This window comes from Chiloscyllium plagiosum, unplaced genomic scaffold (genome assembly GCF_037043375.1).
Source record: "Chiloscyllium plagiosum isolate Xiang-an unplaced genomic scaffold, Cpla_swu_hap1 HiC_scaffold_23, whole genome shotgun sequence".
Classification (NCBI taxonomy): domain Eukaryota; kingdom Metazoa; phylum Chordata; class Chondrichthyes; order Orectolobiformes; family Hemiscylliidae; genus Chiloscyllium; species Chiloscyllium plagiosum.
The window spans coordinates 44,511,769-44,529,094 of record NW_028270161.1 but is presented as its reverse complement, the minus strand read 5'-3'; the positions used below and the strand labels follow the sequence as shown (position 1 = coordinate 44,529,094).

The 17,326-nt window shown below is 38.0% G+C and overlaps 2 protein-coding genes across 5 annotated transcripts in view; both read right to left on the bottom strand.

Moving 5' to 3' along the window:
* The window catches only part of kif21a (kinesin family member 21A), a 146,246-nt gene extending 145,832 nt beyond the window's left edge, over window positions 1-414 (bottom strand). For 2 of the 4 annotated variants that reach the window (XM_043713606.2, XM_087999610.1), the window contains exon 1: window positions 88-414. In XM_043713606.2, the coding sequence (XP_043569541.2) occupies window positions 88-134 (47 nt within the window). In that variant the 5' untranslated portion in view covers window positions 135-414. The remainder of the gene's footprint in view (window positions 1-87) is intronic. The other 2 variants (XM_043713604.2, XM_043713605.2) reach the window with 2 other exon arrangements.
* A 4,554-nt stretch (window positions 415-4,968) lies between these two features.
* LOC122561656 (ATP-binding cassette sub-family D member 2-like) overlaps window positions 4,969-17,326 on the bottom strand; it is a 90,397-nt gene continuing 78,039 nt past the window's right edge. Inside the window, exons 9-10 of the mRNA XM_043713607.2 lie at window positions 12,706-12,831; window positions 4,969-6,555 (exon numbers count right to left, since the gene is read on the bottom strand). Of these exons, the coding sequence (XP_043569542.1) occupies window positions 6,345-6,555; window positions 12,706-12,831 (337 nt within the window). The 3' untranslated portion in view covers window positions 4,969-6,344. The remainder of the gene's footprint in view (window positions 6,556-12,705; window positions 12,832-17,326) is intronic.

Sequence of the window (17,326 nt, the reverse complement as noted above, 5' to 3'; positions counted from 1 at the left end):
GTATGTGAACGATAGGTAGCAGAAGAGAGAGCGGTTTGCTGAGGAGATACGCCGATCACGAAGAATAGACTGGCCGCCGCCCCTCACCTTACAGCAACTCGGACACAGCAGTCATCCTGAGCAGGCGCCGCCATTGCGTTGTCTCTAATTCCCGAGCCGATCCTGACAATCCAAACCTTTCAGTGTCACAGCTTCGAGCGGCTGTTGTGGGTGCAGCAACTCCCTGCTACCTGTACCAGCAGCAGCAGCACAGCCGAGCGGGAGCCATGGGAGCTCAGAGCTGAATCACAGGGACAGGGAATGGGGGAGGGGAGGATAGGGGCTGGACTCAGCCCGGCCTCCCCTCCTGCAGCCGTCGTCAATGAGCTCTCAGGGCACCGGGCCACCCGCCTCGGCCTGGGCTGGCGTCGCAATGCGCTCGCTTCGGCAGGTTGGTGTGGGGGGCTGGGCCTCCGGGGAGACGGAGTCTGGGGGCTGGGCCTGGCCGCGCCGGGGGGCCGGGCAGGGTTTAGACCGCCTTCCCTCCTCACTCCAGCCCGCCTCCGCTGTCAGGTGCGTCAGGAAGGAGCAGCAGCAGCGGTGCCACCGAGCGCTTCTCCGGATCGGGTTTCCAATCAAATCTGATCTTTATCATCAAAAATGAAATGAGAACGAAGCCAGTGGCGATTTAAAACATGGAGGGGTGGGGGAGATGGCGGGGGCAAAGGTAACCCGCCTCATCTGTGATAGACGGCTCCCACAACCAATCACGGCGCTGACCGTTATTGTGACGTGCAGGGTCGAGCTCACCTGGATGAGGTAGCACTGTCCTCACCTTCCATCCCAAATAGACAACGACACCAGGATGAGGTAAGTGTCCCCACCTTCCACCTCTGATCGACACTGACACTTAAATAAGGTAGCATTGTCCTCACCTGCCACTTCAGATAGACATTGACACCTGGACGAGGTATCACCATTCTCAGCTTCCACCCCAATTGACAGTGACACCTGGATGAGGTAGCACCATCCTCAGCTTCCACCCCGATCGACATTTGTCAACTGGACAAGGTTATATTGTCCTCACCTTCCACTTTTGCTTAAAACGGATATTGGAGCAAGGCGTCCTGAGCTCATCTTCCACTTTTGTTCAACACTGACACCCGGACAAGGTAGTACCTATCATCTCCTTCCACTTTTGTTCAGCAGTGACACTTGAGCAAGGTAGCACTGAGCTCACCCTTCACCCCTGTTCAATACTGACACCTGGGCAAACTAGGGCTGTCCCTATATTTACCACTTTTCAACATCTGTACCTGAGCAAGGTAACACCCTGCATATCTTCCATCCCTGTTCAACATAGACAACTGGGCAAGGTAGGACTGAGCTCACCTTAACACTTCTCCCCCTTCAACATTAAATTTGGCCAATGAAGTACTGTCCCTTCCTTTCATGCCTGTTCAACACTGGCCCATAGGTATGTAAGATTGTCCTCACCTTTCATTTCTGTTTATCACAGGGATTTTGGCAAGGAATTATAGTCCTCATCTTCCATCCCTGTCAAACAGTGGCATCTGGGCAAGTCAGCAATATCAGCAAAGCGATGTCGAGCATTGTGCACTCTGATAGTTGACATTTGGTCCCTAATGTCTCTGCTAGATGGAGAGGGGGGGGGGGGGGGAGAAAATCTTCTTGCATTTTCCTACTTTCCATATAATCATACATTTTCCATTACTCTTTCTAATCCAGCAAATTAATTCTTGGCTGATTGTGGGTGGTGACAAGGTTTTTATTGTAATCAGTTATGGTTACACTCCAGAGTGTTGGATGTTCAATTAGTCCTTATTAAGTCACCTCACCCCACCCGGTGCAGCTTTTCCACCTGGTCTATCGTGAAAACAGGCATGGAGCCACGAGTCGTGAGAGTTGTTTGAATCAACATAGAAATTATCACAAAGTTAAAAGGTAAGTTTTTGAGGAACAGAGAGGTACAAAAGTTCAGAGGGGGAGTTTCAGAGCTTGGGGCAAATGCAACAGGTAGCAGAGAATAAGCTGCTCTTAAAAGATGTGTAAAATGCCAGATGAACACACAGATCAAAGGAAATTGTTAGGCTAAATGAGTTTTAAAAATTGGGAGGGGTGAGGCCATAGAATTTGAAAACAAGGACGAGAATATTAAAATTGAGCCATTGTTGTTCTAAGTCAGTGAACGTATAGATGATGGGTAAAAGATAGGAGGCAGGAGTTAGGATACAGTCAGAGTTTTGGATATACTTGAGCTTCCAAAAGTTTCATGTGATAGTCTGGAATGAGGAGCAGTGAAATCGATAACAGTAAGATAGTATTGATTGATTTCTTTATTGTCAGTGAGGTACAGTAAAATTGGAATACATATGGATTTCATCTGAGATCTGGACAAAGTTGAGAAATATGAAGGTGGACTTGGAAGCAGATAGCCTTCGTGAAGAAGTTATGTGCACAGTTCAGGAAAAAAGCACACCACAAACCATCTGATTTAGTCTTCTAACATAGCCAGAGAGGGGGATGAAATCAAAAAGCAGAATTTAATACGTTGACAAAGGCGTTTAACTCATTGGGTGTGTCTTCTCTGGCTGGGTAGGCCTGGAAGGTTTGGAGGCAGGGAGCAAGAAGAGCATTAATCACTGCCATGAATAATACCTCAACATCCTGATTGACTCTTGTTGGGCTTGCAGCACCCGAACAGCAAAATGACATGCCCAGTCTGTAGTAAATACATTATAGAACAATTTGTTCAGTAAAATCTAGCTTTATCTGCTAATTTCAGTCAGTGTCTGATATAGAAAATCATGCTTCTCTATTTGCTAAAAACTAACAAAGAATCAACTAGTTTTAAATGTTTTACAGTGAACAGTACCAAGGTAAGTGTAAAGTTGTTATAGTCCTACCAGTCTATTGGGCTACTTTCTCATTAGGAGGTGGTTTAATCTGAGGGTCACAATGCCTTAGGCAAAGGGAGAGGTTGAGAAAACAAGACCTTCAGGGTAGCCTGAGCTGGTGCGGTAATTGAACCCATGCTATTGCCATCATTCTGCATCACAAACTAGCAATTCAACCAACTGGGCTAAATCAAAACCATGATGTTTTCATTTGAACGATTGTGGGTTCAAATCTTACTGTAGACTCAGATATGCAATACAGGCAACATTTCAGTACAAACCTGAAAGTTGTAATGCGAGATGTAGATTCTTTTATTAGAGATTAAAATGTGACCCCTTCTTTGGACATGGACCAAATATATCATTCTGTACAACTTGATGGGCTTGGGAGTTCCCTACTGCCTTGATTAATAGTTATTCCTCAACTAACGTCATGAAAACTCACATTATTTATTATTTTACTGCTGTTTGTGGGACCATGCTGTCTTCACATTTGCTGTATTTCTATACTTTACAGAAGTAAAGAAGCAGCAGATTCAAACCACTATAAATGCCTGAGGAAAGATCACAGAAATAATTCACAGGAGGCTCCCAAGCACTGAGGATGTCACCTAGACAGGGGACGAAACGTCTGCAACACAAATTCCCAGCTCGGCGAACAGAACCACAACAACTTTACGGAAGTACATCGTTGGCTTTTAAGCGTTTTAGGCACGCTGAGGACACAAAAGTTGTTGTATAAGTGCAAACCCTTCCTGCTTTGATTTACTTTAAAAGTCACAAGATTCACTTTATAGTAAAAAAAAATGGAAAAATGTTCATGATAAATAAGAAATTTTAATTATTGTAATTTAACAATGAAACTAGTATGTTGTCCAAAATACAATACAATATGGTGCATTTACTTACAGATGAAATAAAACAGCAATTTAAATGTCAGAACAGAGTTCATATTCATTTGAGGTAAATTTTTGATTCAGATTAAACGATTTGCCCTCTGCACTGTGCAAAAGCTATTCTTTCTGAAGATATTTACAAGTCAGGTTACGTATTAATTCCAAACAGTACAAAATGGAAGCTGATATAGTGGTATTTCAAGTATACTGAAATTTATCATCATATACAAATATTGCCTGTGTTGGTAAATTATGAAATATTAAAAATACTGCCTGCTGCATTTTAATATTACATTTCTGCATGTTAGTCCAATTCCCTTTACCATGTCTAAAAATTCAAAGAAAGACTGGCTAATATTAGCTGTTAGAAGCAGAAGACCACATTTAAGAAATCTTGAGTAGCTGCTTTTCTTTTGACCTACAGTTGTGCATTACCTCATCCATTTTTTTTCATAATTTGACTATATCTATCCAAAGTAAGCCTTGATCACATAGATTTTCCCTTATCTACTCTCAAGCTTACTATATTTGGGCCTACAATTTCCAAACTTGAGATTTGGTATTTGATCAATTGACCAGAATTACGTCAAAAATTATAGACATTCAAAACATGTAGGGGTAGATATTTGTTTCAGGCAGTTGCACAAATCAGAAAGCATGGTTCAGCTGCTCATTAAATGCAGAAGCTGATATTCTGTTTCACAGACTGCGATAGAAATGAATATAGTGAGCTGTATGGGATTGCTTATTTTGCATCACTACGAGAGACGAATTTCAAACCAAAGTTTCTTGTACTTTTTTCCATCACAGCATAAAATGCAATTAATTTGTAACTCACATGAGGATAAATAGTCTTGCTTGTTTCCTGTGCACCTGCTTTTTATCTGTCACATCCTGGTCCAGCCATATGAATATTTTGTTGGAACTGCTACGCCATAATACTTTTACAGAACTGACTTACTTGCTATATGACTGCATGCATCATGCAAAAGAGATTGAGAATATAAAGTTGGGTTGAGGTGCTGTAGTATAATTAACTGGACTAACAATACTTGTGGGAAACCAATATTCTACAGCATACAAACATGCAATCAAAGACAGAATATTACTGGCAATTTCTGTCCCAGACACAGAAAATGGTCTAATTACTTTTTTAAAAAAATATTGAAGCAAGCTTTGTCACATCGATATAAATGACCTGTTTATTTAGAATTCAATCTCACTTACATAAACACAAAAAGTTAAAATGGACCAATGATGATTTAATACAATGAATAAAAATGCAACTTCAAAAGCAACATGTTTTTGTTAAAAGCAAATAGAAAAAGACACCCAGGAGCTCCAATGATACATTTTAGACTGACATTTATCCTTACAGGTTTAAATACTGGCTTTGATTGTCATCTGAACTATAATTTTCCTCTGTGCACAAGTTTCATAAACTCTAGATGGAACACTTTGCACTCAGTTTTTTTGTATCAGGACAGATGCAAAGAAAGCCTGCACCATGTCCTGTTGGCCAATCATTAGTTGTAAAATTCACCAATTACACCATCCTGATGGGGAATGAACAAATCAAAGTGGATGCAACAAAGAAATTCAGTAGCTCCATTCTTCAAAGAATTAAGAACAGGAAATAATACAAAGACTTGGTATCCAGGTGCAAGTGTGAAGAATACTAAATACAGAGAGAAAACAAATTCTGTGAGGAGTTAAACTCCATTATTAGACTGTCCCATTGTAAAATGCAGATAAACATGTCCAAATAATACTACTTTTGTTGTAGCAAAAGATCCATGTTTTATATAAACTATAGTGGTTATTAATATTAAAGGTAAACAGTCTTATTTTTTGAAATACCAAGAATCAGAGAAAGCATACAGTGGCAGATGGGAGTTGCAAGAAATGAAGTTGTATTTACTTCAGTTCTGTAATAAGAGCAAAAAGGGAATGGATATTCATGTTAAAACATGGTTAGAGTTCTTGATCTTTTACTGTTGAGATCTGCATTTATTCAATTTTTTGAAAATCAAAAACATAGTGAAGAACCTCTCCTCTTTTCCTCAAACACTGAATTCTTAGAATTAAAATAGAAAAAGTATATTAGTTATAAAGGAACATCCTGGGCACAGTGCTAAACAAGTGCTGAGGTGACATCATCCTTTTGAAAATCTAAGCTGGCCACTTGCTGTACCAGATGATACTTCATGATATTTTTGTTCAAACAATTGATGCAGAACCTTTAATTGCATTTAAAGAATGGGAACAATACCTGGCAGAATATAAATTTTAGTCTCCTCATAACATTCATAATATTTTTAAGAAAATGTCTTTAAATTAACTAAATTCTAACAATGCAGTAACATAAACCTGTAAAAAGAGAGTTAACACATCACAGTATTTCAAAGGAAATATAAGGTTATTTGTTGTACTGGAAGAAACTAGTTATTGATCCTTAATAAATAGGAGATTGTTTTATTTAGTTTGTTTGTCTCATGCAATTCATTTGTAAATCTTTTTGTCATGTTATTCACATTCATTTTCAGTGTCACTATTCTTCAATTTCAGTGGTTCTTAGTACAGAATCTTCTCCCAAAACTCTGCACAGTTCATTCAGTCGTTGCTGCATTTGAGGCACTCCAGCCAGTTGAGACTCAAGTCTCTGCTTTTCTTCAGCCAGTGAAAGTCGAGTAGCAATGTCCAATTGCTCAAATCGCCAGCCACCCTCCCCATCAAATTGTAACAAGTGTGTGTGGTATTTCCTATAAACATCAAATCAAATTAATCTTACAGATTTGCTTTCCAACTGACAAATACTGAAACTTCAGATTAAAACAAACCATTTGACTTGTTTTTGCTGCTTTTCTGTATCATGATCAATTTATTTTGAGAAAATGCATCAGCTTCCTTTATATCATTCAGTAACTTAATAATAGCCATTTGTATTCTACAAGAAGTGCAATGTTCAGGAAGATATTCCAGCAATTTTGGAGGAAATTAAATTTCCATCAATACAAGTTGATTTCTTACGGCATTGTTCACTGAAAAGAAAAGGTTTCTTCCTGTAAATTTAATAGATGTACATGTGGATTCATAAGGTATGTAATAAGAGTTCACAAAAATGCATTGCAAAAATTAGGAAAAGGAATGCAGAGCATAGACAGATATGTAGGAGATGTAAAACAAAAGTAGTAGTACTCAGTTGCAATTTAGATTGGCAGAATATATGTAAAATATTATTTAGATGTCTGTGAAATAATTTGATGACTTCCCTATTTGCACATTATTCAAAAGTTATAAACTAATTATAATGGGAGACTTTAATTATCTGAACATGGACTGGGATGATAGTATTGCCGTCATATAAAGAGAACAGAGGGAAAAGAATGTCTAGACTGTGTTCAGAAGAATTTTCTAGAATAGTGTGTTTCCAGTCCAATAACACAGGCAGCATTGCTGGACGTAATGCTTTGGAACTAGGGCCAAGTGGACAAAGTGTCAATAGGAGAACATTTAAGGGACAGGAATCATTGTATCAGAAGGTCATGAAAATGGAATAGTGTTGGTGAGATGGGCTTCAGATTGATTCCACAGGTTGGCGCAAAATTGAGGGCCGAAGGGTCTGTACTGCGCTGTAATGTTTTGCAAGGTTTTTGTTGGCTTTGGAAAAGACAAAGGAACAGGGTAAAAGTCAATTGCAATGGAGTATAACAGTTCAGAAGCAAGACAGCTACTTAACAATTGGCTACATTTAAAGAGATGGTTCAGGCACTTTGAAGATATAGTCCCTTGAAGAGTAAGGGTAGGGCAAACAAATCTACAGCTCCTGGATGACAAAACAGAATCAAAATTAAGATGAAGAGAAGATTACTTAATACACATCAGGTGAATAATGTAGCCAAGAGCCAGACCAAATTTATTATGAGAGGGTTTAGCGAGGGTTTTGAGAAGATTTATAGCTCAGGTTGAGGTTCTGGATGTAGGTTTGCTCATTGAGCCATAAGTTTCATCACCATACAAGGTGACATCTTCAGTGAGTCTCTGGATGAAGTGCTACTGGTGTTTCCTGCTTTCTATTTATATGTTTGGGTTTCCTTGGGTTAATGATGTAATTTCCTATTGTGATGTCATTTCCTGTTCTTTTTCTCAGGGGATAGTAAATGGGATCCAAGCCAATCCATGTCCAAGTCAATGAGAGGGGTTTTGAAAAAGCAAATACATAAAGCAAAAGTCTTTTATGGGCAATTAAATAGTGAAGAGGTGGTAAAAGGAGGAATGGAGTAAATTTTTACATGGGGGCATGACTGAGGTACCAGCTGAATACATCTGTCTTTGTTGAGGAAGACGATACTGTACAGTCACAGTGGAAGAGAAGAAGTTCATTTAAGTATTTAAAACTGATGAGGTATTAATAGGCTGTCTATACTTAAAGTTAATTCAAACTGGAAGAGGTGCACCAAAGGAGATTAAGGGCAGCAACAGTAGGAACTGTTGGAGATACTGACCATAATTTTCCAGTCACTCTTTGAATCAGGACCGTGCCAGAGAACCAGAGAATTATAGATGTTACTCCCTTGTTCAAATTAGGGTATAAAGATAAACTCAACCACTGCAGGCATACCTTTGTGGTGGGAAAGCTTTTGGACATGATAATTTGGGACAAAGATAGAGAACCAGATGGCACAGATTTAAGTTAGTTGGCAAAAGAAACAATGATGGAATGTGGAAAAACATTTTTATACAGCAAGTGCTCAAGAACTGCCTGGCAGTTTGATAGAGATAGGTTCAGTCAAGATGAAATTGAATTATTATCTGAAAAGAATGTGCAAAGCTATAAGAAGGTAGTAGTGAAGAGATGAATTACTCCTTCAGGGGACTAGCACAGACATAAGCCGAAAGGTCTTGTGTGTTGAACTATTCTAAGTAATGATGTGGACATCAACAGATGATGAATTAAATTGAAGCTTGCTTAAACCAATTTATGTATCATGGCAAAATTGGGAACACTAAAGTAGAAGTAGGCTATTCTCTCAAGCCTGTTCTACCATTTTAGATCATGGCTGTCTATTTTAAGGTGTCAATGGTCGCCATTGACTTAGAGGTGCCGGAGTTGGACTGGGGTGGACAAAGTTAAAAATCACACAACACCAGGTTATAGTCGAACAGGTTTATTTGGAAGTGCTAGCTTTCGGAGCGCCGCTCCTTCATCAGGTGCACAACCATCTGATGAAAGAGTGGCACTCCGAAAGCTAGTGCTTCCAAATAAACCTGTTGGACTGTAACCTGGTGTTGTTTGATTTTTAACTTGGTCTGTTTTAACTACGTGTTCCTGTGCTAACGACATTTCCATTGATGTCATTAGTACTTAAATCAATCTTTATCTTGATCATCCTCAATTACTTCATCAAGCTTCAAAGAATGACTGGAATGAATGTTTGAAAACTCAATCTTCACAGAAGGATATTTGTACTATTATGGCAGGCTCTAGAATTAGCTGAATAGAAGCTATTGTTCAGACCATCACTGCTTTTTCTTTATTTTTCTAATTTTTGGTTTGGAACTGTGGGCTGAAGTTAAGAATCAAACTGAATTTTTAACATCAGCTTGCATTTTGTTAAAAAATCAGAAAATTCAAACTGGTATTTTGTATTTAGGAACTGGCCTAGAAAGATAAGTGCAGGTTAATTATTGCAGATGTTTTGGCACCAGAATGTGTTATGCTCAAGGTGTGGCAGTTGGTTGCATGGATGTTGTATTAATCCATTAAGGGGAGGCCAGTGCTGGTCAATGTTTGCATTGACCAGAATTCAAGAAAGATACAATCTCATGTAGCTGTAATACAATGTATCATTAAAGCAACTTCATAACAGTTTGGTACTTATTGTCAAAATAATTGTTGAACCAGCCAGTCACAAGAATCATATTAAATATAGACAACTGGGTTCAAATGAATTCATGAACAGTATAAAGAGTGTAGGGGCCTTCTTAAGAGGAACATCAAGAAGGCAAAGAAATGATCTGAGACAGCCTTTGGAAAAAAGGTTAAGTACAATCCAAAGAGATTCTGTAAGTGCATTAGGGACAAAAGATCAACTAGAGAGAGTACGGCCCCTTAAAGATCAAAGAGTGTTGAACCTCAGGATATGGGAGAGATATTAAATGAATATTTCGTGTTGGTTTTTAATGTGGAGAAAGAGATGGAGGCAAGAGAACTTGTAAATAAATACTGATGTTTTGAAGACAGTTCAAATTACAGAAGTGGAAGTACTGGAGGCCTTAGAAAATATAAAGGTGGATAAATCTTTAGGACCTGATCTAGTACACCCCAGGATGTTCTGGGAAGTTAGGGAGGAAACTGTGAGGCCCCTTGCAGAAATATTTGTATCTATAACTGGAATGTGGCTAATATTGTACCTTTGTTTGAGAAGGGATGTAAAGAGAAGCCTGGGAACTACAGACCTGTGAGTCTGACTTCGGTGGTGATTAAGTTGTTGGAAGTGATTCTGGAAGTTAGGATTTATATGCATTTGGACAGACAAAGAAAGCCAACATGGTTTTGTGTGAGGGAAATCATGTCTCAAACTTGATTGAGTTTTTTTAGAAGTATTCAAGAAGATTGATAAGGTGGTAGACATTGTTTACTTGGACTTTAGTAAAGCCTTTAAAACATCCTGCATGGTACATTAATTAGTAAAGTTAGATCACGTGGAATTTAGGATGAGCTTGCCAATTGGATACAAAATTGTCTTAATGGCAGGAGACAGAGTGTGACGGTAGAGGGTTCTTTTTCGGACTGGAGGCGTGTGACTAGCGTGTTCCACAGGGATCGGGACTGGGTCCACTTTTTGTTTGTTATTTATATAAATGACGTAGATGAGAATATAGAAGACATAATTGGTAAGTTTGCAGATGACACCAAAATTGGTGGTATAGTGGCCAGTGAAGAAGGTTATCTAAGATAACAAAGATTTTATCAATTGGATCAATGGGCTGAAGAGTGGCAATGGAGTCTAATTTGGATAAATGCAAGGTCTTGCATTTTTTTAAAACAAACAAAGACAGGACTTACACAATTAAAATTAGGGCCTTGGGTAATTTTGTAAAACAGACAGACCTAGGAGTTCTGGCACATAATTTTTTGAAGTTTCCATCACATAGAGATAGGGTGGTTAAGACAATGTTTAGTACACTTGCCTTCATTGCTCAAATCTTTAAGTGTTTGGAGTTGAGATATTATGTTGCGTTTGTACAGTATATTAGTGAGGAGAAAGTGAGAACTGCAGAAGCTGGAGATCGAAATCAAGAGTGTGGTCCTGGAAAAGCACAGCAGGTTAGGCAGCATCTGAAGAGCAGGGGAATTGACGTTTCGGGCATAAGCCCTGAGGCCTCTTTTGGAGTATTATGTCCAGTTATGGCACCCTGTTATTGTAAGGATATTATTAAGCTGGAGTAGGTTCTGAAGAGATTTACAAGGATGTTGCAGGGAACGGATGATTTGAATTATAAAGAGAGGCTGGATCGGCTTGAACCTTTTTCACTGGAGCGTAGGAGGTTGAGGAGTGATCTTATAGTGATTTATAAAATCATTAGGGGTATAGATAAGGTGAATGGCAGGTGTCTTTTCCCTCAGGTGAAAAATTTCAAGACTAAGAGGTATTTTTTAAGGTGAGAGGAGAAATATTTTAAACAGGCACGAAGGGCAACCTTTTTTGTTTTACACAGAGTGGTTTATGCATGGAACGAACTGCCAGAGGAAGTGGTGGATGTGGGCACAGTTACAATGTTTAAAAATTACTTAGATAAGTACATGAATAAGTAATGCTCGGAGGAATATGGGCCAAGCGCAGGCAGATGGGACTAGTTTAATTTGGCATTATGGTTGGCATCGACTGGTTGGACCAATGGGTCTGTTTCCTTGCTGTATGATTGTACACCATATTGTGAATCCAGTGTTAGTGGGTCTGACTTGGTCTGGTTTGCTATCCCTGTGTCATAACGCTGTCCATTTAGAATGATCTGAGAAAAAAACTAATGTTGGGCTATGGTCTGCAACCATGAGTGGAATGACCTGGAGCAACCAAATAATAGGGTCAGTAAAGTATTGGGGAAGGTGGGAAGATGGCGGGATTGTGAAACACAGGTGTACTTGATAGCGGAAAGGCTAATTCCTATAAGAATTTGTGAAGACTATTTTGGGATTCATTTACAAAACAATTACAAAATAAAATTTATAGTTAATTTCCTGGAACATTTTGCCATTACTTGTTTTGTAACTTTTTAAAACAGAAGGTTTTCACTTTTGTAAAAGGGGCAGCCTACAGAAATGTTGGCAGACTCCTAGAGAATCAGATTTTAAGCAATGTCAGCTATCCAAAGGAAAATAGTGCTCTCATTGCAGGAAATAATAAACATAAATAATGCCCAATCAAGTCAACAAATATAAAAAAAAGTTTGACATTTCATATAATGGACCTGATTTACATGAACTTAACTTGCAGAAATTGCCATCAATTCTGACTTTTTCAATTTCCATTACTTCAACTGTACTTTAATTTGAATATTGTCTCAAAGAAAAACTGGACATTTATATTTTCTTTATATATTTTGGCGGTCAAGTCAATTATCAATTGTGATTACTGCACTTCATTAAATTTTGAGTAAAATATTTGGAATATATTATGATTCCTATTAATATAATTCAATGTTTCTTAGTATCTGATGCATTGGCTCAGGTAAGAAAGGCTAAAATAGTACATCAACACAAATTTAATACATTCATCCATTACTGTCTTATAATGCTGTATCTTGAACAAGACTCTGCTTGCAAACCCGTTTCTAATGGAAAATGATGCAACAGATCAGAGTGTGTGCATATTTTTCTTTCCAGCTTTTGTAATGGAGTAGCTACTCACCATAGAGATGGCCTGTGAGTAATGGAAAGCAATGAGATCCCAAAATTCTTTGCAGTTTGAAATATCTTGCCTTCAACGTCAATGCTCACAGCACTTGTGCATTCATCCAGCAGTGCATATTTTGGTCTAAGCAAACACATTAAATAATCAGTATAATACAAAAAAACAACTTGTTTTCAATAACACAAATTAAGAGCCTTCAAGTTTTTTGACAAACTACAACCAATCAGGCCAACAAATCTTTGCAATTGTTATACTCCAATTGAGACCTTTCCCACTCCTTCCAAACGAGCCCTATCTTTTTAAAAAATTTACATGCAGGATGTGCGCATAAATGCTAAGGCCAGCATTTGTTGGTTAATGAGCTGACTGCCTCCTTGGTCATTTTAAAGGGCATTTAAGACTTGAGCATATTTTTGAATCTGGAGTCATGTACATCAGATATCAGAGTGGTTAACGATGGCAGATTTCTTTGCCTAAAGGAAATTAATGAAGCAGATGGATTTTTATGAAAGTTGGCAATGTTTACATACTCACTATTAGACTAGTGATTTTTTTAATGTTTGGATTTTTTTTAAATTCCAGATCTTATTGAATTCAAAATTTCACCATTAGCTTGGGGCTCTGGATTAATAGTCCAGTAATATTACAATAATGCCACCACCTCTATATAATCTTTTATTCTTTTCCCTCTCATGTTTGTCTCCTAACTTCCACTTCCTATTTCCATTTTCTCTCAGGGCTGACACTGCTTCATCTTGCCAATTGGATCCAGCTAAAAGCAAATTAAGATGTGATCAGTTTCAATTTCTCAAGATTTACAGTTACTAAGACATTGTGAATAAAAAATCACAGTGAGAAAGAAAATATATAATCATTTATATAGTGCCCAACATGATCAGGACATCTCAACGCCTTCGCCAAACAATGAACTACTTTTAAAATGTAGTTTCTGCTACAATGCAGGAACCATGGAGTGAATTTACAAATAGAGCATTTGTATAAGCAGCAAATAATGACCAGATCATTTATCTTTAAGGTGGTTAAGGAATATTTATTGGCCAAGATAGCAGGGTAAACCTCCCTGCATTTTTTGAATATAATGCCATGAGATTTACTACACTCACCTAAGAGGATAGATGGGGCATAGACTAACATTCAAAAGACAATAGTCTGGATTTTCAATCGCAAGTGGAAGCCGGAATGGATCTTATTTGAAACTACATCCCCAGAAGGCGGCAATGGATCCCATATTCCTTGGCACAAACCTCAATTTTCAAGGGGTAAGGGGAAGGAATGGGAAACTAGTTGGTGGTTTCTTCAGAATTGTTCCAGAGGTATTTTTTGTGACATTTGAAGGGTCAACTCATCCTGGGTTGAGTGCTGTAGCCTGACTTGGCATCCATTACAATTTTGTACCATGTTTATCCTCCTGGTGCCTTTGAGAATTGCCTGCTCTTCTTAGTAAAGGCAACGGCGTCTTCTAGGGGCATTCGGCATAAAGCAAGTCTCCAGCTCATTCAAATGAAAAAGGAATGTAATTAAAGTGATAAGTTTAAGTACAGGGAAAGGACCCAGAATTTATTTAGGTGTCAGGTTCTCAACCTTGCTTTGAAAATCCAGTGCAGCATCTCTTATAATGTAGTACTCCCTCTGTCCCACATTGCATTATCAAGATGGATTTCCAACAACATTCAAACTCATAGGTTAGTATGCTATCTAACTAATGCTAGACTCATTAAGTTATTTGAACCTTGTATATGCAACATCAAGTTGAAATATTTATAAATCTTTCAAAATTCCAGCAAAATATAACACGTGTTTTAAGAAGAGTCTGGAATTGAGGAAGAACTAGCATAATTTACTTATTCCATTGCTGAAGATTGAAATAAAAGGGAAACATGTTCAAGGTTTCAAAAATTCTGAGAACCCAGTGTTCTTCGCAAGATATAAAACTTATGGAGTAAGTATGGAACAAGGTAAATTCAGTAATAAATTAACTTGCACCAAGTGCAGATAGCAATGAGGTGTCCTCTTTCAAACATCTCCCTTCAAACTTGTAGAAAGTAAATTGAAAGGACACCCAGAAAAATAATTATCACATTTACGGAAAAGACTATGAGTATCTGGCCAGAAATAGGACTGAACATTAGAAATTAGATATAATATAGCATTGAGTTTTAAAAAAACTAAACAGAATTTATTTACAGACCACAGAATGAAACACTAACAAAAGAAAACTGAACTTAGGTTAAGTTAACCTATCTTAAAACACAATCGACTTTATTGCAACTTAATGATGCTGTTCCAAATTCTTGCAATATCCCCATAAACACCCCCTTGGCAAAAAAGGAAAGACCAATACAGGTTCTTACAGGAGAAATGTCAGACAAAGGATCAGCATGGAGCTGTTTCTTTGACCAGCAGCCTCAAAAAGACTCCTTGCTAAAACCAAACCCTGAACTGGGAGAACTGGCCACTCTCCTTTCATTATACAAGTGTTTAGAAAAAAAACTTGAAAAGCCTTCTCAAGTAGACATTTCTAGACATATCGGAATCTCTGCCTTTAATACCTCTCGAAAAAAAACAAAGACAACACAACTTTGTCGAAGGGACAGCATTGTCACATCATGCAGTATTAGATATTATCTCACTTGCCGGTCTTCATATCTTTTAACAGTATAAGTTCATTTCTAAGTTCTACATCATTAAAAGAAACCTACATTATTCCAGCAATTAATTTCAAGCTAGAGTTAAACTAACGTAGTCAATGAATGTGAAAACTCCAAAAAAGGCTGTAAGGATCATGTGCAGAGGATGAAAATATTTTGAGAAAGGTTCTGCCAAAAATGCTGAGGAAAGGTCACTTCACCCGAAATGTTAAATCTGACTTCTCTCCACAGATGTTGCTAGACAGGCTGAGCTTTTCCAACTATTTTTGTTTTTGCCAGCAAAAATGTGTCTCTGTAAAATTTATGATCCTTGTATATAGAGGTATTTGTGCAATCCAGATTAATACAACAAATATGAAAGGTTTCCGGTAAAATCCAAATGATTTGCATTATTTACTCCAAATTAATAGTACTTAGCTCATAACATTCCATATAGAATCTGCGACCACTCCTTCCCCTCGTTGATAGGCTGATGATCAGGTATCGCAAAGTTTAAAGGCAACATTAGATAGTTGTGTCCATAAAAGGCTTACTGAAATTTTTGGCCAATAGGTAACTGTTTATCAAGGTTTTCCACAGATTCCAAATAAAGCATTAATGCAAAGTATAAGTGACACTTAATGAAGTAAGGATCATATAATCAACAAATTATCATTACCCAGCATGCTGCATCATGAGCAGGCAATCAAGGCGGATTGCTCCACTCTCCCAAACATGACCAACACAAAGAAAACACACTTTCTACAAGGTCCTCTGACTCCACCCTGGATTGAGTAGCAACATCTTCCGTCATCTGCTGAATCACATACAATATGAGTTCTCTGATTGGGGCTGTTAATCTGATCTAATTAGAGAGCACGAGTTGACATAAGGAGGTTGTGGGTCAGAGATATTGACATTCTGGTGTCTTACTTTGTATAAGGCAGTACTATAGTCATGGACTATTCACGTGTAAATAAAGTGTGACTTGATGATAGGACACTAGCCTCTGTGAAGTTATTTCAATGCACCTTCTGCATCAACAAAGCTAAATAAAGTCTCACAGAAGACAACCCACTCTTCTACTGTTCCAAAAACAAACGAGAATCAACTTGAGAGACTAAGCAGCTCACATCTGAAGCCGCCAATCACACACCCCTCTGCCACCCTACCAACTCCAAAAAAACCCAACCATTTGCATCAATTCAGATCATAATTGAGACAGCGGTTTACTTACCTAAACTGACAGTAACACTGAGGCACAAAAGACAGCAGGGTAATGCACTACTCTGTCTACCCAAAATCTTTGCAATGTAGGAAATGACTAACTGGTCAGATTTCCTAATTTGCTCTATGGGAGAGCCACAATTGAAAATACTCTGAAAAACAATACATTGGAAACCACATTTTTCAGTTCTGATCCACTTGACTAGGATTTCTGCTATATGGCAATCTCCTTGATGCAAATGAAATGAAGATGTAGACTTCAGAAAGCACTCCAGTTCAGAACAAGTAACATCTTACTAAGTTATTAAATCTATAATTACTCTACTTTAAGAGTAGCAGCGAGAATTATTCTCCCGTTCAAGTTACAAAATTTGCAAGATAAAATAATGCCAAGAACAGTTCAAATTATGCATTTTAAGAGGAATAAAAGAGTGCATTAAAATTTGCTAAGAGCTAAATTAAGGTCCAAATAGAAACATCACAGACTTAAGGTGATATATTTTGCAAGTAGATTATATAAAACCATGCAACTATAAATTCAAGCGCAATTGGGTCATTAAGAGCTGGAAAAGTCATCATAGATACCCAAATAAAATTAGATTTTAAGCCAATTTGAAAAGATGCAAGACTTGATATAGAAAATGCAGGGTTTCGCTAAGCAAACTAATCAAAATAGAATAATGGCACTACACAAACATTTTGCCTTTTTATTTTAATTTGTTAACAGAGGCTCTTCATGAACT